The sequence below is a fragment of the Crassostrea angulata genome, chromosome 2, assembly GCF_025612915.1.
Source record: "Crassostrea angulata isolate pt1a10 chromosome 2, ASM2561291v2, whole genome shotgun sequence".
Lineage (NCBI taxonomy): Eukaryota > Metazoa > Mollusca > Bivalvia > Ostreida > Ostreidae > Magallana > Magallana angulata.
This window is the reverse complement of record NC_069112.1, coordinates 60,275,117-60,300,063: the sequence shown is the minus strand read 5'-3', so window position 1 is coordinate 60,300,063 and position 24,947 is coordinate 60,275,117. Positions and strand designations below refer to the sequence as shown.

At 33.7% G+C, this 24,947-nt stretch overlaps 1 protein-coding gene across 1 annotated transcript in view; it reads right to left on the bottom strand.

Annotated features, from left to right (window-relative positions):
* Window positions 1-13,439: 13,439 nt before the first annotated feature.
* Window positions 13,440-24,947, bottom strand: part of LOC128173340 (fibropellin-1-like) — a 44,070-nt gene continuing 32,562 nt past the window's right edge. Inside the window, exon 11 of the mRNA XM_052839035.1 lies at window positions 13,440-13,775. Within this exon, the coding sequence (XP_052694995.1) occupies window positions 13,480-13,775 (296 nt within the window). The 3' untranslated portion in view covers window positions 13,440-13,479. The remainder of the gene's footprint in view (window positions 13,776-24,947) is intronic.

Sequence of the window (24,947 nt, the reverse complement as noted above, 5' to 3'; positions counted from 1 at the left end):
GAAACATGCTGGATCAAATATCCAAGGTTTCAACAATGTCCAACCCTTACTCGTCCGTGATTACAGGGAAGGATTAAGATGGACCACGGGGAACGTTACGGCCAAGACCGGTCAACAAAGTTACCGAATGTCTAGTGCTCTAACCACTGAGCCATATCATTCATAACTGCGTGCGTTGGTTAAATGTCCAGTGGGGCATTGGCCACAAGTTTACGGACTTGTATTATTTTTTAAAAGGTTCAATTGTTGTGCTTAAAGATGACAACTTTAAAGTATATAGGTCATCTCTCCACATATTTGTTGATTAAAATCGGTTTAAATTCAATTTAACCCCATTTAGACTATGAGAAATATATGGAGCTCAGACCCACTCTATGAAAGAAAAGGCATCGAAGTTATTAAAACGACACTATTTGGAGGTTTTGACACGCACTTGCCAGTTAAAATCAACGTATTACAGGTATTTTTTTTTTAAAAAATAAGGGTTTTAAACCGATGTTACGTTAAATATACACTTTTTAATTTTTTTTTTTTTTTTATAAAATTATCAGATTTAATGATATTTTAATTTTGTAATATCTAATCATTCCTCATCTGGGCACTTTTACACGCATTATTCACCCATCGTCTTTGAGAAGCTAACTGTGAAGTCGCAAACTAACGTCCAATCACCAAATTCACATATGGCCGCCACCTCTCGCTTCGTTCTTATCTGGTTCACCTGTAACTCAGGATGTTGTACTAATGCGCGGGTAGTTTAAAATGAAACAAAAGCATGAACACGATACGGGGAGTTAGTTTTGTTTAAAGGAATAAACTGCCAAGTAAACTGCAAGTTATGTTATATCGTATAACATACCTCAAAATTAAATTCATTCCTTAAATATTTTAAGAAGAAACAAAACAGGTGTTTGTAAGAAAGGAACGAGTGAATGTAAAGAACATATACATAGAAGATACAACCAGTAATTGTAAATTAGCATTGTGGCACAGCTTTGTCGAGAAAGACATAAGACCAGGAGAATATGTTCACATCACGGATGTTGTCATCAACACTTTTCGCAATAATGAAGTGTCCTTACCATCGACATCAAAAACCAAAATTACAGAGTTGTTTTAAACTTGACACTTTATTACTTGCGAAGAGTACCAAACTTAAAATACAAAGAGAAAAGGATTTTAATACTAGTACGTATATAAGTGTAACAAAGATGTCATGAATTGACAATGTATTTCTCCAAATTCCTGATCGTGAATTTAACAATTTAGATTCTTCTAACCATAGAGATGCATCACGCCAAAAATGGTAACAATAAAGATATAAAATTGTAATGCACAACGCACGACACACGACGACGGACGAAGTCCAATTGCAATAGGTCACCTGAGTGACTCATGTGACCTAAAAAGTGGTAAAATCCGTAATAAAAAGAATTCCCTTATGATGTGCAATGGTACATGTAAATGATTTTATCCAACTTGTTATATGTTTTCTATTCCCTCGCCAAGGCTCTAGATCGGGAAAAAACACACACATTATGTGGGATAAAAGTCATATGCCACAGAAAATCATAAGAGATCTTATATTTATACCGTTATTACCGTTTTGTATATATAATCTTAATAATTTTTAGTGTTGGTTATGTAAAGGTCTTTTGATAAGTAATAAAAAGATCAAATACATGATGAATAAATGATGATTTAAAACTTGAAAAAAATTCAGCCATTTAACTATGAATATCAAAACAATTACATGTACTTATATTGAAAATAATCTTGTAAAGAACGGTCGTGCTAGGAAACATGCGTCTGCTAATTTTTCAAGTTTTGGTGCTTCTATCGAAAGTCGTAAACAATACTAAAATTTAATTTAAACAAATGTTATTTCAAGGCCATCTTCCCTTCTTGATTGTACGCTACACGCACAAGGATATGGATTTGTGTTTCAGTAAAGTGGTAGACAAATTGCGAAAGAATAATGCCGAAACGCTTGATGATGATTTTGTTGCGTTACAGCCAAGTGTCTCCATCATCAATTATGTATACGACGTTCGGATCTGGATTTATGATCCTACAAAACACACGCGACCACTTCACTTTAAGTTTAGGAGTAACGATTCAATAGTAGCTACATTTTACAAACGAAAGTAAAACTCTTCTTGCATGAAACTTAGAGGAGGAATATTAGCACGGGACATCAATCTCAAAATCCGACCCAGTAGAGACAGTCCAAAACGTTCTCCAATTAACTTTGATGGAATTTGCTTTCAGAAAATATCAAGCCACTTTCATCATTGGAAATGTCTATTTAGTGATCAAAAGTTCAGTTGGGAGAGTATTTAAGGAATTTTATCGGAATTTAAGGATGTTAGTAGCGTGTGGTTGTTGTGAGATTTTAAAAGATAAGTGCGAATGTTTCTCGACGTGTTGCAATACTGCTGTTTTCACAGGCAAAATCCCATCGTGGGCCCTAAACCGGTAAATGTCCGAGTAAAAATAAACTGGCAACTTCGAGAGTATAATGACGTATATTTCCGCTATTTTAAAACCCATCAACTTTAAATTCGGCATGAGTGTATCTTAGACATTAGTTTTCAGCAAAATACATGCATATTGCAAGTGTTGTAAAAAAATAATTGATTTATTATTAGGCCTTTGAAGCGAGCTGGTAGTTTATTATCTGGGTCAGAGTTAGACCCCTTTCTTCATTTATGGTTACATTGAAATTAATGTTAAAACGGGCTTGGACCCTGTGCAGTTACCATCAAAAGAAAATATACTATGTGATTTGCTTCCTCGTTCCAAGGTACAGCAATTTCTACAATTACAGTGCTGCTATCCTGAAAGTTGACAAGATAGGATAGGATGCAGGATGTACGATACATGATAGGAATAAAAAAGTTCAGTTCTATTCTATCCTATCCTGCATCCTGTAGCCAATCGGATTCGAGTATAAATTTCAGAGCTATTTTGCGAAACGAAGTTGGCTTAATGTATTTTCAATGTCAATTTAATATGTTTTACAAGTTAAACCATTTAAGAATAATTATTATATCAAGAACGCGGTGCATAACATTGATGCGCGCTAAAATGTCGGCGCTACATCTTTTACAATTCGTACGCAAGTACGGAGTTACTGCGAGAATTCGATGCAACATTTGACAACGTCAGAAATAGATTTCTGTGTTAATTTATTTACTTAAAGTCTGCAAAGTAATAAAAGCTTGAATTTATAAACGACCAATTTGGCATTTTAAAAGATAAACATGTATTCAAGAATCAGACATTGATTCATGTTTCATATAATTTCTTCGATGCCCAATAATAGGGACGCATATTACTGTCCGATATTATTCGAGGGGGGAAGATCATTTAAGGAGGGAGGAATGTAGTAGTTGGGGCTATATGGACCGTGGATATCGGCCTGGATAACTCAGAGTTAGAGCTCCTGACTAGAGGTGCAGGGGTCCCGGGTTCGATTTCCGGTCCAGCCATATGTTTTAAATATATATTCCTCCTTTCCTATTACACATTTATCGCCGAACGAATCGCTCGAATAATGATAATTACGCTCAGTTATATGTGATAAGATAATAATTTGATAAAAATATGTGATAAACAGTTCCTCAATTAGTGCATCGACGTCATTTATCTGTTTTTTTATGCATAAAAAATCGAATCGCTTACCTGTTTGTTTACGTTATTGTGTCCCTCTCGCGTACGAATTAACTTTACCGTTGCACAGGTAAGTAAGTTATCCCGCTCGAAGAATATTCGGTTTGAAGATTAAATTGTTCATGTTGAGTTCTACATGATAAAATCATTTAATTCTTAAATTTCGTTTCATTTAACTTGTATTCTTATATTTTGAAAGTATGGGATAGGGTATGATAGGATAGAGTTTATTTGCAAGATAGGATGCAGGATACTGGATAGGATAGGATAGTTTTGTCAACTTTCACGATAGCAGCACCGTAGCACATTGGGCCGACAAACAACCGGTCAAGATTCCCAATCTTCGCCTTATCCAACTTGACCCTGGTTGTGAACAAACTCCTGAACCTCAGTTTGACTGCATCAACTCCATCATCATACACTCACGCATGGTCGACGTTTAAAGGGACATGGTCACGATTTTGGTCAAATTATATTTTTTAATGTTTTCATTATTTACAATGCTTTAGAAATGCATTTCTCTAATGATCAAATAAAATTTGGGAGTCATTAGTAGAGTTATTAGCAAGATACAGGGCTCGAAATTCAAAATTTAGAAAAAAAAATGTTCACACAAGAGAAAACCCGGTTTACTACTGCAAGAACGGGTGATAGCGAATGAGCATGAATACACGATCAATTATGCTAAATAAAGCAAAAACACAATCTGGTCTGTGATTTATGGGGATGAATGTTCTAAACTGACCGACTAATTTATGCACGAGTTAATCAAATTTTTCTTTTTTGCAATAAGCTAGCTTGTTCATAAATCCAATGCTAATTATCATATTAGATTATATAAAATAACAATAGTCCTAAAGTAATAAAGCTACAAGTGGTAAGGTAAACATTAACAAGTTGTTTATTGAAACCCATATCGGCTAGTAGCTTGTTGGCTGACGTCATGACGTCAGGCATTTCTAAGGTTTAAAAGTTGCAATCTCCGAAACAGTGCAAACAATGGGACAAGCAATATCATGATATTTCACAAAGAAGATTAACCGATGCATGTTTAAGATGTCAACATTTACATTCACAATTGATGAAAATGTTATATGGCATGTAATAAGAACAGCGAGCAAGAGTTTTCAAGTAAAAGGGACGTTCACCATAGAGTACACGTGTGTAATCATGATTTAAAAATAGATCAGCATTCCACCATATCTGAAACCCTTGTTAGGTAATGCATGAGAAAATCAGGATACATAAACGTATTATACTTAATTTTGCTTTTATATCCTATTACAAAACATCTTTCAGTAAACGACTATATAGATAAAAGACTTTAGGATCATCTTGATCCTTAATTTGAAGAGTCATTCCCTTTTTCTTGATATCAAATGAAAGGTCTTTAAATGTTAAACATATTTGGTTCAACAAGTCTTTGGAAATTCCTTACTGCTCATGAAATTTATGTGAAAAAATGTTTTAGGGGCTGATCCATTATCCCCTTATAGGGGCTGTTTAACGAAATGTTTATTCTATACTGCATTTCAAAAGATTTTTACTTTCTGATATATGGGTGATTAATTTTACAGACATTTGACCTCTAAAAACACCTAACTAGTAACACACGATAAACTGACCCCTTACGTCGTAGCTAGTATGGTTGTATTACGACTTTGACATCTGTCCTTTTCATATGATCTATTATAACAAATAAATATGTAAAGTTCAAAACTATTTGTGTACAAATGTACACATCTCTATTTTTGTTCTTTTAAATAGTCATGCGGCCGCGGGCAAGAGAACGGTTACGTAATTGTTCACACACACAGCTCAGTACCCAGCTAGATTTTAAATGCGACTCAAATGCATTGCACGGAAACAGTTCTTTTGTCCATAATGTCCATAACTTAATAACTAAATGTTTAAACACTTTCCGTATGTAATCTGGTACCCTCTATATCAGTTATACGCACAAATACCCCGTTTATTTGCCAAATAAAACACAAATACATGGTAACAAGTCTAGCTTTTTACACTCATATTACGCAATACCCGAACAAAATATTATTGTTACGACATTGATAAAGTCATAATGAACAACTTTTGCAGCGACAGACATATCGAAATCTTAACCGCTTTTGAGTTATAAAGTGAAAACGTTCAAGGGTTCTAGGTCCCTAGTTTGAGGGGCCAGCCTCTTTTTCTTGATTTCAAACAAAAGATCTTGTAACTTAAAATATTTTTTATTCTACATGTCTTAACAAAACATTTGCGAGAGAAGAGATAAACTAAGAAAACCAAGCAAAATTACAACGCTTTTTTATCTCAATTTCCGAGCCCTATCGAGCTCCGGCGTTTTTTGTGGTAGGCTAACATGAATGCTTTTGTGCATACAAACAATTTTTTGTCTATCATCCCTGAAATTTTGAAATCGATATCGTTTGTAGTTTATGAGAACACTCTTGGACAAACCAACACCCTAAAAATCCTTAAAATGACAATATCTCAAGAACGGAAATGACGTCATCAACCAAAAACATTTCCGATAAGGTTCAGGACATAGGTAGTAAGATCTGAAAATTTCGTGCAAATCGGTCGAACCATTTCTGAGATATCGCGTGCACAATAAGTGTTAAGAAAAAAAAGAAGAAGACTAGAGCAAAACTCGTTGCAAAGCAACGAGTGGGTCTTCCGTTAATGTCGGAAGTAAAGCTGGAAGTTCCTGTAAGAAGCAGAGCTCTTAAACTAACAACAATAGTAACTAGAATAAAACGATTTAAAAAATCGAATTATTCCTGGTACGACTTAACAAAATCCGAATGATTTTAAGTACGACTTAACAAACACCTTTCCAGTTTCAAGAACGACTTCACAAAAAAAAAATCCGAATTGTTCAAGTACGACTTAACAATTATTTTTGGTACGAGTTAATTTTACTTTTAACATTACGCTGTTTTTTAAACCAAGGACGCGGAATAAAAATTTCCGGAAAAATCAATTTTTAAACCCCGATATCTCTGTAATGCATCGTCTGATTTTAAAACGGCTTTCAGTGTTAGATTCAGCTTGATAAGCTCTATAAAACACATATTCATTTTTGATTTGATCAGAAAATCCATTTTTTCGAAAAATTTGTTTCACTTCCGGTTTCGACCGGAAGTGACATATTTTCATTTCGAGCCTTATTACAGAGGTAAATCGACCAAATCATAACCAGTAAAAATTCCAAGCCTCTATCTTAAAGCGTTTTTGAGAAAAGTCCGGGACAAAATGATTTTTTTAAATTTTTAAAAATGACGTCACGTCAAAACGGAGGTGACGTTCTCTTCAAATTTTAACATTCTGAAGGGACGCCAACTTGCAAAAATCTCTGAAAATTTCATCAAAATCAGTTAAAAACCTTTTGAGTGATGAAGCAAAAAAGGAGTCAGAAGAAAAGAAAAAGAATAATAACTAGAGCAAAGCTCGCTGCAAAGCAACGAGTGGGTCTTCCGGTGGTGTCGAGAGTAAAGATATAAGTTCCTGTAAGAAGCAGAATTTTGAAACCAAATACAAAGAAAATTTTAAAAAATATTTTTAAAAAATCGAATAATTCTTAGTACGATTTAACAATGTTTGAATGATTTCAAGAACGAATTAACAAAAACCTTTACAATTTCTAGAACGACTTTATAAAAAATGTCCCAAATGTCTTCAAGTACGAATTAACAATTTCCGAATTATTTTAGGTACGAGTTAATTTAACTTTTAACATAACACTATTTTCTAAACCAAGAACGTGGAATCAAAATTTCAGGAAAACTCAATTTTTAAATCCCAATATTTTTGTAATGCATCGTCCAATTTTAAAACGGGTTTCAGTTTTAAATTAAGTTAAATAAAAGGTCCTCTGTTGTTTTATGATTTATATCAACTTATTGGTCAGAAAAGAGTTATTATGAAAAGACTTAATAGCCCTTCTGGCCCCTAATTTGAGGGGTCAGATTTGATATCAAAAAAAAGGTATTACTAATATAAACACAGCTTGTTCTACAAATGTTCACGAATGGTTAACCGTTATCGAGATATCTAAACAACTGTATTTTAGGGGCCGACCCTTTAACTCTTTACCGGGGCCACTAACAACAAAATTTATGGTATCATATTGTTCAGAACATTATTTTGAACAACCTTTGTTCTACATTGCTTTTAAAAATATTTCTCCTTTTTCAGATATTAATGATCAAAGTTTTGAACTTCTGGCCCCTTGAAACCCCTAATTACGTAATATATGACTTATGTATGATACTGTATAGATAAACAGCTGTACAATGAACATTTTTGCTTCTATAATTAATAACAAATTACTGTTCAGTAAAGAGTTCTTGTAAGAAGATTTAAGACCCCTATTGACCCCTAATTGGAGGGGCCATCCCCTTTTTCTTGATATCAAATGAAAGGTCTTGCAAATATAAACATATTTTGTTCAACAAGTGTTCACGAATGGTTAACCGTTCTTAGGATATCTTTACAAATGTGTTTTAGGGGCCGGCCCTTTATCTCCTAAATGGGGTCATGAACAAAAAAACTTAGGGTGGCATATTGTACAGAACAATATTTTAAGCAACTTTTGTTCTACAACGCTATTCAAAATATTTCTCCTTTTTCATATATTAATGATCGAAATTTTGAATTACTGGCCCCTTGAAACCCCTAATTACGTAACATATGACTTAAGTATGGTACTGTATAGATAAACAGCCCAACAATGAACATTTTTGCTTCTATAATATTAACAAATTATTATTCAGTAAAGAGTTATTATAAGAAGAGGGTACAGCCCTCTTGGCCCCTAATTTGAGGGGCCAGCCCCTTTTTCTTGATATTAAACGAAAGCCCGTGTAATTTGAAACAACTTTTGCGTTACATGTTTTAAAAAAATTTTTATACATCAAAAGATATCACACAAAATGTGCAAAAATTTCGTGAACAAATTTGGTGCCAATTTTCAGGTTCAGGGGAGCTTAGAGGCCTTTACAAATTTTCATCATTGGAAGCATGGGGGTACATCTACATACATTCATCTACAATCCCTGAAAATTTCAAGCTTCTATCTTGATTAGTTTCGGAGGAGATGCGTGGACAAAATGACCCTTAACACTTTACAAAATCGTCAATATCTGAAACCGGAAGTGACGTCATCATTTAAAAATTTTATAATATGTAGTGCCGATCATGTTTTATCCGTGCTGAAAATTTTGTGCGAATCGGTTGCAGAGTTTTTGAGAAATAGCGTTCCAAAAAAGTCAGAAAAAGAAAAAAAAGAATAACTAGAGCAAAGCTCGTTGCAAAGCAACGAGTGGGTCTTCCGATAATGTCGAAGGTAAAGCTAAAACTGTCTCTAAGAAGCAGAGTTCTTAAACCAATAAGTATAAGTAAATAAAACAAAAAGAAAAAAAAATCGAAATATTTTTGGTACGAGTTCACAAAATCAAAATGATTCTAGGTACGAATTAGCAATAACATTATCAATTTACAGAACGACTTAGCAAATACAAAGCTGAATGTGTTTAAGTACGATTTAACAATTATCGATATATTTTAGGTACGAGTCAATTAAACTATGAACATAACATTCTTTTCTTTACCAAGAATGTGGAATCAAAATTTCCAGAAAAGTCAATTTTCAAACACCTATATCTTTGTAATGCATCGGCCGATTTTAAAACGGATTTCAGTTTTACATTAAACTTAATAAGCTTTTATTTTTGCTTTTATGATTAATAACAAATTATCGCTCTAAAAAAGGTTACTATAAAAAGACTTTGTAGCATAGCCCTCCTAGCCCCTAATTTGAAGGGTCAGCCCCTTTTTCTTGATATCAAATTAAAGGTCTCGCAAATATAAACATATTTTATTCAACAAGTGTTCACGAATTATTAACCGTTATAGAGATATCGGAACAACTGTGCTTTAGGGGCCGACCCTTCAACTCCTTACTGGGGCCACCAACAAAAAATGTTTAGGTATCACATTGTTCACAACATTATTTTTAGCAACTTTTGTTATACAATGTTTTTCAAAATATTTCTCCTTTTCAAGATAATATTGATCAAAGTTTTGGACTTCTGGCCCCTTCAAACCCCTAATTATGTAACATATGACTTTAGTATGGTCCAGAATAGATGAACAGCTGTACAATGAACATTTTTGCTTCTATAAATAATAACAAATTATTTTTCAGTAAAGAGTTATTATATAAAGATTTTAGAGCGCTCTTGGCCCCTAATTTGAGGGGCTAGTCCCTTTTTCTTAATATTAAATAAAAGATCTTATTAATATAAACATATTTTGTTTAATAAGTGTTCAGAAATTGTTGACCGATTTGGAGATATCTTGACAACAGTGTTTCAGGGGCCGACCCTTAAACTCCTTACTGGGGCCACAAACCATAAATTTTAAGATACCATGTTCTAAAGAACATTATTTTAAGCAACTTTTGTTCAACATTGCCTTTCAAAATATTTCTCCTTTTTATGGCTTACGGCCATCTAGTTGCCGGATAATCTTTACGGCAAAGAGTTCAGTTATCTGAACATGCGCGACAAAAAATAGTTCTATTCGATTGTTGCAAAGTTAACTGTTTGTTGTTCATAATAAATATCTTTAAGCAAGATTATATTTTCCATATGTTATTATCACTTATGTTATTGTAACCAATATGAATTGACTTTATTTAAACAAACTCGAAATCTAACGCGAATGAATATTAACTGCAGTATTTTCCCTAGGCCGTTTTTGCATAGAGTGATAGGCCCCCGCCATGCATCACACAGTGCCGCCATGCTTTCCGCGATGCATACTTACATGTATTATAAGCAAAAAATCTTTTCCCAATTATTTCAGATCCTAACAGTGATAAGTAAATGTAAAGTTGTCGTTATTTCGTTCAATCTTCATAAAAACGCTTGCACCCGCAGAGAGCGTCGCTAACTTCGATCGACATCGATCTCAGCAAGGGGGGAAAGTGTTTAACGGTTAAAGAACTGAACTTATGATTGAGATATATTGAAACTGGGATTATAAATCGGTAATAAATGCATAGAGGGGCAATTACTACTTGTTTTAATATAATGTGCCTTCTTCGACACCTCCGCCATTATCGAATGTTGGGGATTTTCCAAGATCTAAAAATAGCACAATGTTCCCTCGATGGACTTACCTTGGTTGTGCTATGATTGAACTGTTTATTTGTCGTAAAAATATTGGAAACTTGAGACCAAATGTACTCAAATAAGAAAACAATATGCAGTTAAGCTTGATTGAAAGTCATATACGGAAGCGATGTCACATTACTATAACATAGAGACATCGTATAGTATGCCTCTGAAAATGACTGTGTACACATGTCATGTGAAGAGAGACTGACTGCAAAGTTATAGTGCAGTAATTAATTTTAATTAAATTTGGTGTCAAAACAAGTTTGCTGTAATTGCATAGTTCTGCCTTTCTTGCCCCCCCCCCCCCCCCCCCCCCCCAAGAGTTTATCTCTGTACAAAGGGAAAAAAATAAAACAGAAGGTGTTAGAACTGCCTTGTGAATCTATATTTCTTATAAAAGCTTGTGAAGGTCAGCCTCTTAAAAAAGTAGAAAAAACCCAGAAAAATATGAATAAATATACATTTAAGAAATACAAATAAAATGGAATAATACTTGTTGGTGTAGATTTCATGAGAATTCATTAATTATAGTACATAACATGCAGTACATTTCATCATTTGGTTATATTATTTTTACGTGTAGTGATTTCGCGCTGGCTGTGGTGCTGTTACGTCGCACCGTGCACCAACTCTCGCGCAAGTTCATAGTGCTTAGGAATACAAGGTATATATTTGAGAGCATGTTGGTTTTAAGTGTTTTTGTGTCCTATATAGTTGAATGAATTTACAGTTAATATACTTCAGTCGTTGGATAAAAGAAAGAAACAAATTGTCTCATATTGGAGTTTGAGTCTGACATCATCATTATTATTTTATGCAGTCTATGATTTTCCTAAAAGCAATGGTGGTTTCAATCAGTTGATAAAAGAGGCGTCTAGATTTCAATCCTGTCTGTTTCGGTCACTAAGGTTCGATCAATCAACAAATGGGGCATGTTGATATTGGTCCTGTTAGTTTTTATAGATCTATGAAACTATATGTAAATATAGTCATATCAAACCCGTAAGCCATTATGGCCCTTCAGGCCTTTGATTAAGATATTAATGATCAAAGTGTTGGTCTTCTGGCCCCTTGAAACCCCTAATTACGTAACAAATGTTTAAAATAAGGTACTGTGTAGATCAACAGCTGTACAATGAACATTTTTTGCTTCTATAATTAATGACAAATTATTGCTCAGTTAAGAGTTAAAATTAAAAGACTTGAGAGCCCTCCTGGCCCCTAATTAAAAGGGCCAGCCCCTTTTTATTAAAACAAAACAAAAGCTCGTGTAAATCTTAACAACATTTGCATTACATGTTTTAACAAATTATCAACAGGTTAAAAGATATTTTGCAAAACGTGTTAAAATTTTGCCAAAAATGTTGGTGCCAATTTTTGACCTCGGGCGAGCTTCGGCGCCGTGCGCATTTTCCACAATGTCAAATACAGAGGATCATCTACAGACATTCATCTACATATTCCTGAAAGTTTCACTTTTCTATACCCTTTAGTTTCGGAGGAGTTACGTGGACAAAATGGTCCTTAAAAATTCACAAAATCCTCAAAATCTCAAACCGGATGTGACGTCATCAGCTCAAAATTTTACATTCGCAAGGACGTTTTATGTTCTATCAGTCCTGTCAATTTGGTGAAAATCGACCAAATAGTTTTTGAGTTATAGCTCTCGAAAAATGTCAGAGGAAAAATGTAGAATAATAATAAAAAGAAACCGTAGAATAACAAGAGGGTCTTCCGTTGGAAACGGAAGACCCTAAAAAAGAATCCGAAGAATAACAATAAGGTCTTCCGTTGGAAACGGAAGACCTTAATAAGTGTAAAATTTGGATACAGTTTATTTATGGTATTCTTTTTTTCTTTTTCTACCGAGGGGCCATATGGCACGATATCCTTTGAACACCTATATAAAGCCATTGTTACTCAGGTGAGCGATGTGGCCCCCATGGGCCTCTTGTTTTTATTTGTGTGTTGAAAAAGAAAATTTATCTTGGGGGAACTAATGTCATTTTAACTTTTATTTATTTATCAATATGACAATTTTTCAAAAGGTTTTTGTGCATCTAACCGATATCCCATTTCATAATTCCAAAGAAAACTCAGTTCTAGGAGTTTTTGGAACCATTTCTTTTGTAAAAAAAAAAAAAGACCCACCTTTTTTACCCCAAGGGTTAAAATAAAATTTGAATGACCTTATACATTAACAGGACGCCTCCAATTATATGCCAGGAGTTGGTTTGGCCTATGCATAAACTAGTTAATTTATTGAAACTACATTTTTTTGAAAACAAAATAAACGTCACTTTTCAGCATTTAATTAACCCCTTGGCCGAAAATTAAATTTCCGAAACCTTATTGCACATCTATAGGACACCCTTATCATGATTAAGATAGAAACTGTGTAAAATAAAAGAGGAATTTAAAGAGTTTTGGATATAACAAAATAGTAAATCAATATTTTGGGGGCTTTATTCGGTCGAAGCTATGAACCAATTAACTAGAATTTAAACAACTTTTTCCTCTACATTTGCTATACTTCGATTCTGTAATGTTGTTGTTAGATACGCTTACCTGTGTTTAACTGTCTATTCCTTTGTTAAGAATTCTGACAGTTGTGATGTTATACATATATAAAGTTTGGATATAAAAACAAACAAGCCTTGCAATGTTGTTTCTTTTTACACTTACCTCTTCCGTATCGGTCCATTCTGCTACTGAGTATTCTGACAGATGTGATGTTGTACACAGCCTGCAGATCCACACTCCACCACGGATTTCTGTCGCCATCACGTGTGACTGCACACTTGTCTACACCAACGTCTGTACCGTTGTCACCATCCACTGCATACGAGGCATTATAGTCATTAAATGTTGATGATTGCTCGGCAGGTTTACCTAATGCGATGTTCGGCAGAACTGTCAACGATATTACAATAAATGATAATATTTGCGTTATAAAGATATGAGGATATAATTAACTACAATAGAAAAATAGCTGTGATAGTTGTTATTAAGTTATTAAACTGAACTGTAAATGTAATATTTAAGCCATTTACTGCCGCAATGAGTCCATATATTAAATAGCAAGATGACGACTGTTCGGCAGGTTTAACTAATGCGATGGTCGGTAGAACTATTGACAATAAAACAGAGAAAAATGCCGATGTCTAGTGATTACGTAACGAAAAAACAATACAATTTAAATATGGAATGAAAAAACAGTTTGTTAATCAAAAATGAAGCCGATCTGCAAAATTTTGTCTCATTTCATTTCTTTTGAAATATTAAGCTATAGACTATAGTCTTTCATAAATGACTTCATATTAAATATGACTTAAGACATTATTAAAATACACATACAAAATTATTTAGCATCCAAACTTTGTCAACATCTATTCTAAAATTTACTGGCATTAGAGTGAAAAATTTATGAATCTGTTTTTTTTAATGGAGGGTAATCGTGTTCAAATATCCAGACATGTAAACTTGTAAATCCGTATATGCAATCGTGTTGGTGTGTATGCCTGAGTATGAATGAGTGCAATTTTGATCGTGTCACCTATAAAACACAAGAAGAAACACTTTAGAGTTGACCCCGCAGGCCTTCAATCGAATGTTTCCTTATGCTTAATTACAGCTATAAAATGCTGTCTGTTATTTACATGAAACCTGCCACTATAATACACACTTTCTATCTGTAGTCTCTGCATTTGTATATCAATTTTACGAAATAGCACGGCTGACATGTTACAAATCAACAAATGTAAAGTCTACAAGTTTGTCGAATATTGACATGACCATATTTGGAAACAGTGACGTCAACGATAGAAAAGGCTAGCTGCAGGTAAAGGCATGCTGTTATCGCCGGAATGGGGACGGAATAAATAAAAAATATATATATTAGGTAGGCCTAAAATCGTATCATCTCTGGATAACAACCTTTCGTAAGAAGTATGATTTTTCGGAAAAATAAATTATGAGCTTGGTGTACATTTTAACAAGAGAATGTATAAAAAATGCGAGTAAAGAATTCGATCGGCTTCTGATATCTTCTAAGAACTGGAAAAAAACTACACATAATGACTTTGTTTGAATATACATGTATATAGATATAAAAACATGCAACAAATTGTTAAAGTCTAGAGCTAGGTTGAATTAAGAAAATATCTCCAAAAGCTTCTAATCGCTACCACAAAGTTGAAACAAGACACCCCCTCCCCCCTCGAAGAATTACACGGAGGCGGCCAGCTAGTCAATTAAATAACTTAGTTGCAAAGTAATCGATAAGAAAAACGAAATATATAAAGACATTGGTTTTGAGATTTTGATTAATATGAGAAATAAGAAGCAAACCCCCTCTTTAAAAAATAAATAGAAATTCTAAAGTTAAGGTTAACTGTCGTGATATTAAAATGTGTATGAATTATTTTTTAAAATTATTTATTTTGCATTGTCGGCAATACATAGGAAAAAGGGTTATCATGCTCGTTAAAATTGGCATTTTTTATTTCAAGCAATTTTTACGGGATAAGAGTATGACGTCCTAAATGTCAGTTCAATACAGAATCACTTATTGAAGTTTTTTGAATAAAAATTTTCGGAGAGCTTTTATAATACAACTTTACAGCCACTTGTGAACGTGAACTGTTTAACATAAAGCAGCTACTGAATTTTGTAAAATATCGTCAATACAGTATATATTTTAAAATATCTTATAATTAAAACTCTACCAGTTCATATACGCTCAAACTCATCTGACCAACCCCGTTCCATACTTTTAGAAATCTAATTTCCGAAGAAAACAAAATCATCATTACAAAAACGTAAACATGCTTGTAGTAGTACTTTGAGCTTTAATTAACTAATATAAAACTTCTATTTTTTACAGTTTTAGATTGTTTTACTATCTATCATTCACTTGCACAACAAAATCATTTTGATATTTAAAAAAGTATAAATACATGTATAGTTATACATAACGTTTTCAGCGAAAAATTACCAAGTCTTTGCAAATCGTTTAGTTATTAGTTAAAACAAGAGAAAAACTGTCAATGTGACAGCAAACCGGGTTTTAATTTTGTGTGAACAGTATCCATAATCCATTTGTCCATACTGAATTGATACAAACTACCTATTCAGAAAAATGGGGTACTCTATATGCAATGTTTTTGCCAAAAGTTACCAAGTTAAACAGCTGATATTTTTTCATAATCCTAGCATTCTGCATACCTCTGATATGTGTTTAATTGATATGCAAAAGAACAACTTCCTATCTTAATCAAAGTACTGAAACTACTGATAGACGGAGGCATCATTTCGGCGGAAATTTAACTAATGAAAATGTATATGATTTTTTTTTATTTAAGGAAAAACAGCGCGCATACCGCTTCTCATGTTGGAATATACGCGAAGCGGTTTAGTATTATGGCAATTTAAGGTCGCGAGGATATGTTTCAGGTTGACATCAGAGTTAGGTAGATAAATTAAAATATTTAGTGCGGTTCTCTCATTTTAACCTGTTATATTATTACTTAAAGGTGTTTATTCTTTACAAAAAGGAATGAGGAAATTATTTTGCATCACAAAAACAAAATGGGAAACTGTACATGTTATTAAATGCCTACAATCGAACTTAAAAATACAATGCAAACTATTTATGTACACATTTCTTTTCTTGTGTATATTTAGTTTAAGTTGATATTATTTCCTGTGTATAATGATTTGCAAACCCAAGGTAGAAAACGCCATATTCTAGAGGTTTCCACACCTGTTCAAGACAAAAGATAACCTCTAAATTGCAAACTATTTTGTCTAACTGTACACCCCCCCCCCCCTCTCCTTTGTTATCCTACAGAAGGGGTTTCTTGATTAATGAGTGTCGTCGATCTATATATTCTCTTAATATGATCGTTATGAGAGAGAGCGAGAGCGCGCGTTTAAGGCATAATTTTACGTACATTCATTTGAAATATAGTAATATTTTATATTTATAAATTAGTATCCACAAAAGAATATAGTACAATGTGATTTAATCCAGCATGCAGTTTCAGTCCGATTCCACGTTTTACCCCTGTTAATCAAATCAACACGCGAGGTGCACCAAGTGTTCCTTCCAAGATAAGGGAAAAAAGTTTTAATAGTTTTCATATCAAGAAAGGAGAACAGAAGTATGCCTAACAATAAAGTATTCTACACTGTTTGTGATGTTTGATTTCAAGTAAAGAGAAGGGAAGCATGCCTAACAATGAAGTATAGGTATTCTACACTGTTTCTGATGCTTGATTTCTAGCAAAGAGAAAAAAAGTATGTATAACAATGAAGTTCATGTATTCTACACTGTTTCTGATGTTTGATTTCAAATAAGAGAAAGGAAGCATACTTAACAATGACGTATTATACACTGTTTATGATGTTTGATCTAAAGATTGATATTTTGTGTTTGTGAAGTTTAGTTCGTATACTTTTTTTTTCTCAACAGAACTCTCTCTCTCTCTCTCTCTCTCTCTCTCTCTCTCTCTCTCGTTCGTTAAGACTATGGACACAATAAACATACGTACTTTATTTTGCTATTTATTTTGAATTTGCGGAGAACTCAAGTTCAGTTATAAGGTACCAGTTTTAATGATATATATTACGGCTATTGTTTGCATCATATAAAAGATTTTATTGTCAATTCTATCTGGGTTTTTTTCATGCGCAACACTCTTATCAGCCTGTAAATCACACTGACTTCCCAAATCACTTTCGGTTGGGGGGGGGGGGGGAGCTGTAACGAGAGATACGTTTCCGCGGGATATTAATTGATAATATGCAAACGATATACGACAGAGACAAAGAAGCACACCATGTTTATTCATCGAATCTTATAATTATTCATTATTTTGTCCACCGCTAGATGGTGCTTAAGGAATCCTCATTATTTGACGTCACGGGCAAGCCAATCACAATATACGGAGGCTGTTAATCAGCTTCCGTCTAAAAAACTGTACGAGGAGTTATCCAGTACGAGGAGTTATCCTGTACTAGGAGTTATCCTGTGCGAGGAGTAATCGATACAATAAGGATACCTTTATGGCAGCCTCTCCCCCGCCCGCCGTTTTCACTTTTTCAATAACCGGAAAACCGAGTTAAAAATTTTCTCTCAAAATTCTTAGAACACAGTAGAAGCAATCGAGCTACATGGGACCTCACGGCGGTCTCCGCACCCCATGCCGATCAAAACATTTCACCCCCTTATGAAACCTATTGATCCGTCTCATCTCTAGAAAGGAGTACACATTAACATTTGTTATATAATTGATTAATTCCTAGCTTTCTGATTGGCTCATATCCAACTTTATCGAAAAAACAAAACGTTATTTCACCTGCACGTAACCAAGAAGGTCAATATAACATTTCATTTTCTCTACATTGGACTAACAGAAGATAGCCAAATGAAACATCGCATTTCTCAATTTGTTCTGCTTTGGCTTTAAACTAGAACTTTGCTTGATGACATTCAATTAATATATGTCTGTATCAATTCGTCGATGAATTATATAAAAAAATAATTATTGCTCGTTTTTTTTCGATTAACACGATGATTTAGCTACCCGAGAAGTACAATATTCACCTTGCCTCCGGCTCGGTGAATATCGTACTCGGGTTCGGTGAATATTGTACTTCTCGGATAGCTAAATCATCGTATTGACCTAAAAAACAGCAAAATATAATATTCAAGTCTACATGTCAATTTTTTTTAAAGAAATAAGATATTAAATATTTCTTTTTAACCCTTATCGTACAGTACCATTATAATTATATTACAGAAATCAGCACATTCGTCATATCGAAACGAATTTTAAATACATGAACCTCTTCTTGTTTGGTTTAGTTTTAATTATAACTCAAATATTTTCTAAAAATAATGCCGGTATTTTCAATAGAAAAATTGTCGTTCATTAATAACTTAGTGCAAAAGTTTAGCTGAATATCATGTTTTTCGTCCATTCTGGCGATTACGGCATGTCATTTCCCCGCAGCAAGGCAAATGCCATGTACGGTTATGTCAAAATTCGACAAACCTGTAGACTTTACATTTTTCAACTTGTATCACGTCTGATGTGCTATTGCCAACCATGAAGTTTCAAATGCAGAAACTACGGATTAAATGTGTGCAGAGTTAAAGGTTTAATTAACTAATGAAAACAATTAAGCTGCGAAATGTGCATCTTACGAAGGAACCGAGTCAAATCTTACATGTGTTTATGTCCGAGGTATAAAGGTTACACGATTAGAATTATACACATTCATACTCAGGTTCACACACCAACACGATTGCATATTCGGATTTACAAGATTACATGTCTGGATTTTTGAACACGATTACCCTCCATATTATTTTAACAAAGCCCGGGTTATAATAAAATGTGTTCAGTTTAAATACATGTGTACTTATAATAAAAATTATGCATGACAGTTAATTAAGGAAACAATTGAACATAATTGATATATAGTTTGAAGTTTTAGATCAAATGATTGAAAAAATTTATAGAGCGAATAATCTCCGTAGAGGTCAAAGTAAAGGTCAAATTAGTCTCAAGTAATTAAATTCATGTGTTGACAAGATTTGTGTTAAAACAATTTAATTGCCTTTTGTGTTGTTGATTACAGTGTGTTGTTGATTACGTTCTACTTTCCCAATTTTTTGTGCGTTTAGAGTGCGCTCACCCTGCGTTCACTAGCGCTCCGCTCCGTTCGCGCTCACCGTTTACAAAACGCTCACATTGGGTTCACTGTGCGTTCACTTATCGTTTGGTCCGTTTTCATTTATTCTCAATCGGAACTCCAAAATGATAGGATCGGTCTTTGCTAGTCACAGCAAATGAGAAAAGAACCCGAGCGAAAAGGTGGAAACTTACATTAGACATAAAACATAATTTTAAGAAGAATTAAGTCCTTGAGAATTTAAAGTACACATTTCTGAGCAGGCAGTGTCCGATTTTAGTTATTATTTTCTATGACTTCAAAAATTGATACCGTTTTATGTTTTTTATCATTCCTATACAGAAGTCATTTAATATATGTTTGAAGAAATATGATGCGAATAATTGATAAGAAAAAAGGTAGGAATGTTTTCTTTAAGTAATACATTCCTTGACAATGGTTTTCTCGGGGTGTCAGCTTCAACTGTCACACTTCCAAACAGGCAATTTTTTCATGATTTTTGTCGATTTGAAAATGGCGTAAATATGTAAGTAGGCAGTTACTGTGAAAATTTTAAGTTACACAATACATCGATTAATTACTACACAAATATATTTATTGATTCATTTAAAGACTTCAGTCGTTTAAAACAGAAGAATTCAATCAACGAACGATTCGAAACGTTTATAAAGAAAATTATAAAAAAAGAAACGGGCGTCGTATTTTTGTACTTTTCACGATTCATTTAATTCCTCCGATGTCCGAATACAAACGTATCCATTCTCGACAATAAACTGAACAGATCAACTTAACAAATGTAAGCTTACTAAAGATCCATGTAATTTTTTAGATTAGCAATAAATCCAAACGATTTTTCTGTAAATGCAATTTGTTTAAAGTGATTTATAAAGTAGTTATAGTTTTTCTCAAATCGTGTTTACATATTTCGCCGAACAACTCAGCCGATTACGGTTAAACTCATTTAATTACTATAAATTAGGGAAAAAATTATGTAAATGTGGGTTGAAAAATACAGAAAAGTTCTTTTACTGCTTTATTTGTTATAATACATATATCTAATGTAATCGGTTATCTGTTCATTCACGTAATGGTTTACACTCCGCGTACGATTTAATATTCCCGTTGCACATATATTTAAGTTACCTCGTTCAAAAGAGTATTAAACATTTTTATTATTACATTACTCGATTATTTTTTGATAAAATTATTATTGTCTTAAATTTGGTTTCATTTAACTATTTTATTTCTAAACATAAATGGTATCATGGTATAAGATATAGTAGTATAAACATTATTGTCTGACGTCAGGCATATCTAAGGTTTGAAAGTTGCATTCTCCGAAACAGTGCAGGCAATGGTAGCAAGCAAATATATCAATATTGTTCATGAAAAAAAGTAACCAATGCATGTTTAATGTGTCAACGTTTACATTAGCAATCGGTGAAAATGTTATATAGGATGTAATTGGCAACAGTGAGCAAGAATTTTCAAGTAAAAGGGCTGTACACCATGAACTTGTGTATATGGTGTTATCCTGATTTAAAAATAGATTGCCATATGGCAGGGGTGTCAACGGAACAAGTTGTTACACATTACGGTACATGTACAAAGCAAGTATAATTGATGTTGGATTAACATCACTAACAACGAATCATCAGTTTGAATTCAACCAATATGTATTCATGTAGCTGGAGTATTTACTGGAGGAACGAATTTGCCGAAGCGTGGTGTGACTCGATTTTCGATCAATCTCGCGAGTTCATTCATCTTTAAAAGGTGTACTAAATGCGCATTAAGCAATTACAACTCAAGTGTGTATAAATGTATATATTAATTCAAAACATTTCTTTTGAACATTTGATGCAAAGTATGATTTAATAATATAGTTGTTAAAAAAAACTAGAGCAGCGCTCGTGGCAAAGACACGAGTAGGTCTTCCGTTGTTGCTGCGAGTTGAAAATATATGTGATATGGTGTCAAATGATTATAATGACTAAACTTTCAGTTCTTTTTTGTTATAAAAACGTGTTGTGATTGAATGCCTGTATATAAAACGTGTTTTTAAAAGGAAGAACATTTTTTAGGAAAACTATTTGTCGAACACAGTTTATGTAATCGTAACAAACACTCTTTAAAAAATTAGATGTTTATTGGCGAGTTAAATTTTCAGAGGGTAGCATGCGTTGTTAAAAACAGTATGTACTCATGATTCATTTCAGGAATTGTGATTTTTAAAAACCGAACCCGCCTACAAAACACGTAACCTTTTCTCTTAAATAACTTCTTTATCTAAATATTTCTAAATTTTTGAAGACTATGTGCAATTTAGAATTGTTGCGTGCTGACAAAATTTACAGACCCTGATACGTACTACTACTGAGGTGTTTTACATTACTTAAAACTGTTTGTGATTGGTAAAACTCTCTTGTAGGTATTTTCATGAAATAAAAATGTAGAAGAAATGATATGCAATGTACTTTTTACGATTGAATTAATTTTTAACAATTAGAAGAAAGGTATGTATTACATAAAAAAGACGACTAGTTACAAAATACATGTATATATAACGTTTTTATACGATGTTTCAGTACTGGTACAATATTAAAATTCGCCATTTAAATAAAATATTAAATACAGTTAGCAAAACATGATTTCTATTGGAAAAAACCTAAATCAACTTTAACTTGCACGATCATGTTTTGATAAGCATGTAATTGCATGGACCCTGAGGTCAAGCCGGATGCTATGGGGAAAATTCAACCTGCGCATGAGCTATCCTGGTTCCTGTGCGTAATGTTTAGCTAAGGGAACCAGGCTAGCACACCTTTATCTGAATCTGGATCGGGATTCCATGCCATATGCACATATAAGTTCAAAGGTGCTATAATTGTAAAGTTGTCGGTAAACAGTACAGCAACAAAGTATTCCTTTTAAGAAATAATCAGCATTTGATATAAACTGTCAGTATTATGAAATAAGGTAATGTTATGCCGAAACTACAACATGCATCAAATAGCATAATTTGCAATGTTTTGTTGTTTTCCGAATACACATGTAGCTTAATTTTACTTTTATAATAGGCGAGGCTAGAGTACTTCCCGATTAAAATTTTATTAAGCATTTAAGTATGATTGAATGATTATGGGACTGTATATAATAGATGATTGAATAATTATGTCACGGTATAAAGTTTAAATCTCAAGAAAAATGCATTAAAATATGATATTAATTTACACAAAGCTTTAAACTGTAAACTTTAAAATCAGGAAAATAATTGTTGATCAAAATCGTGACCATGCCCCTTTAATATGCAGTCAGTTTCTACTAGGTGTCAGCAGAAGAAGAAACAAGAGGCCCATGGGCAACATCGCTCACATGAGGAACAAAAGGTATGAAAAAATCAGCTTAATGGAGTCATAATATAAACTATCTGGACAATGTATTATAATACATGTAGATCCTGTATAAAAAAATCACTTTTCCCCCTGGATATTCTTATGTTTATAATCATTAGTCCCTTTTCTAACAGGATGATTTTATAGTCATATCATATGTTGAGTATTGCAGTTCTCAAAAAGATCCTTAACAATAGTTAATATATGGGATATAAACCTACATCAAACCCTGAACCTTCTTGTGAAGCCAAAGAATTGCCCTGGGGCCAAAGTCTTAACAATTATAAAGAATCATCTGGCTGATTAGTTTCTGAAAAGAAGATTTCTAAAGATTTACTCTATATATTCATATGTTAAACTTCAACCCCCCCCCCATTGTGGCCCCACCATACCCCTGGGGGTCACGATTTTTACAACTTTGTATCTACACTACCTGAGGATGCTTCCACACAAGTTTCAGCTTTCCTGGCTGATTAGTTTCTGAGAAGAAGATTTTTAAAGATTTAATTTATATATTCCTATGTAAAACTTCGACCCCCCATTGTGGCCCCATCCTACCCCCGGGAGTTATGATTTTCACAACTTTGAATCTACACTACCTGAGGGTGCTTTCACACAACTTTCAGCTTTCCTGATATTAAGGTTCATGAGTAGAAGAATTTTAAAGATTTACTCTATATATTCATGTGTTAAACTTCAACCCCCCATTGTGGCCCCACCCTACCCCCGGAGGTCATGATTTTAACAACTTTGAATCTACACTACCTGAGGATGCTTCCACACAAGTTTCAGCTTTCCTGGCTGATTAGTTTTTGAGAAGAAGATTTTTAAAGATTTACTCTATATATTCATATGTTAAGCTTCAACCCCCTTTTGTGGCCCCACCCTACCCCCGGGGGTCATGATTTTCACAACATTGAATCTACACTACCTGAGGATGCTTCCACACAAGTTTCAGCTTTCCTTGCAGATTAGTTTCTGAGAAGAAGATTTTTAAGATTTACTCTTTATTCCTATGTAAAACTTCGACCCCCCATTGTGGCCCTATCCTACTCCCGGGGGTTATGATTTTCACAACATTGAATCTACACTACCCGAGGATGCTTTCACACAATATTCAGCTTTCCCGATCTTATGTTTCATGAGAAGAAGATTTTTTAATATTTACTCTATATATTCTTATGTAAAACTTCGACCCCCCCCCCCAATTGTGGCCCCACCCTACCCCCGGGGGTCATGATTTTCACAACTTTGAATCTACACTACCAGAGGATACTGTCACACAAGTTTCAGCTTTCCTGGCTGATTAGTTTCTGAGAAGAAGATTTTTAAAGATGTACTCTATATATTCCTTTGTTAATCTTCAAACCCCCCCCCCCCCCATTGTGGCCCCACCCTACCCCTGGGGGTCACGATTTTCACAACTTTGTATCTACACTACCTGAATATGCTTCCACACAAGTTTCAGTTTTCCTGGCTGATTAGTTTCTGAGAAGAAGATTTTTAAAGATTTACTCTATATATTACTATGTAAAACTTCGACCCCCATTGTGGCCCCACCCTACCCCCGGGGGTCATGATTATCACAACTTTGAATCTACACTACCTGAGGATGCTTTCACACAAGTTTCAGCTTTCCTGGCTGATTAGTTTTTGAGAAGAAGATTTTTAAAGATTTATTCTGTATATTCCTACGCGGCTATGTTAAGGCTGTCCGAAGCTAAATATATATATAAAAAATGATACTATTTTAATTATCGAAAAATGCTTTAACCGAGTGAGTTTCTTTAAACTTTTATTACATAAGTTAACAGTGGCATCCAACACTATATTTGATGTATTTTTGTGACGTCATATATTTTTCTTAAGCACGTGACGGGTGTATTCTAACACGGTAAATAATCTATAAAAATCGCATCGGCACAAGTGAATAATGACATTAAATCAAAAATATTTTTATGAAAAATCCTTCGATAAGTAATGTATT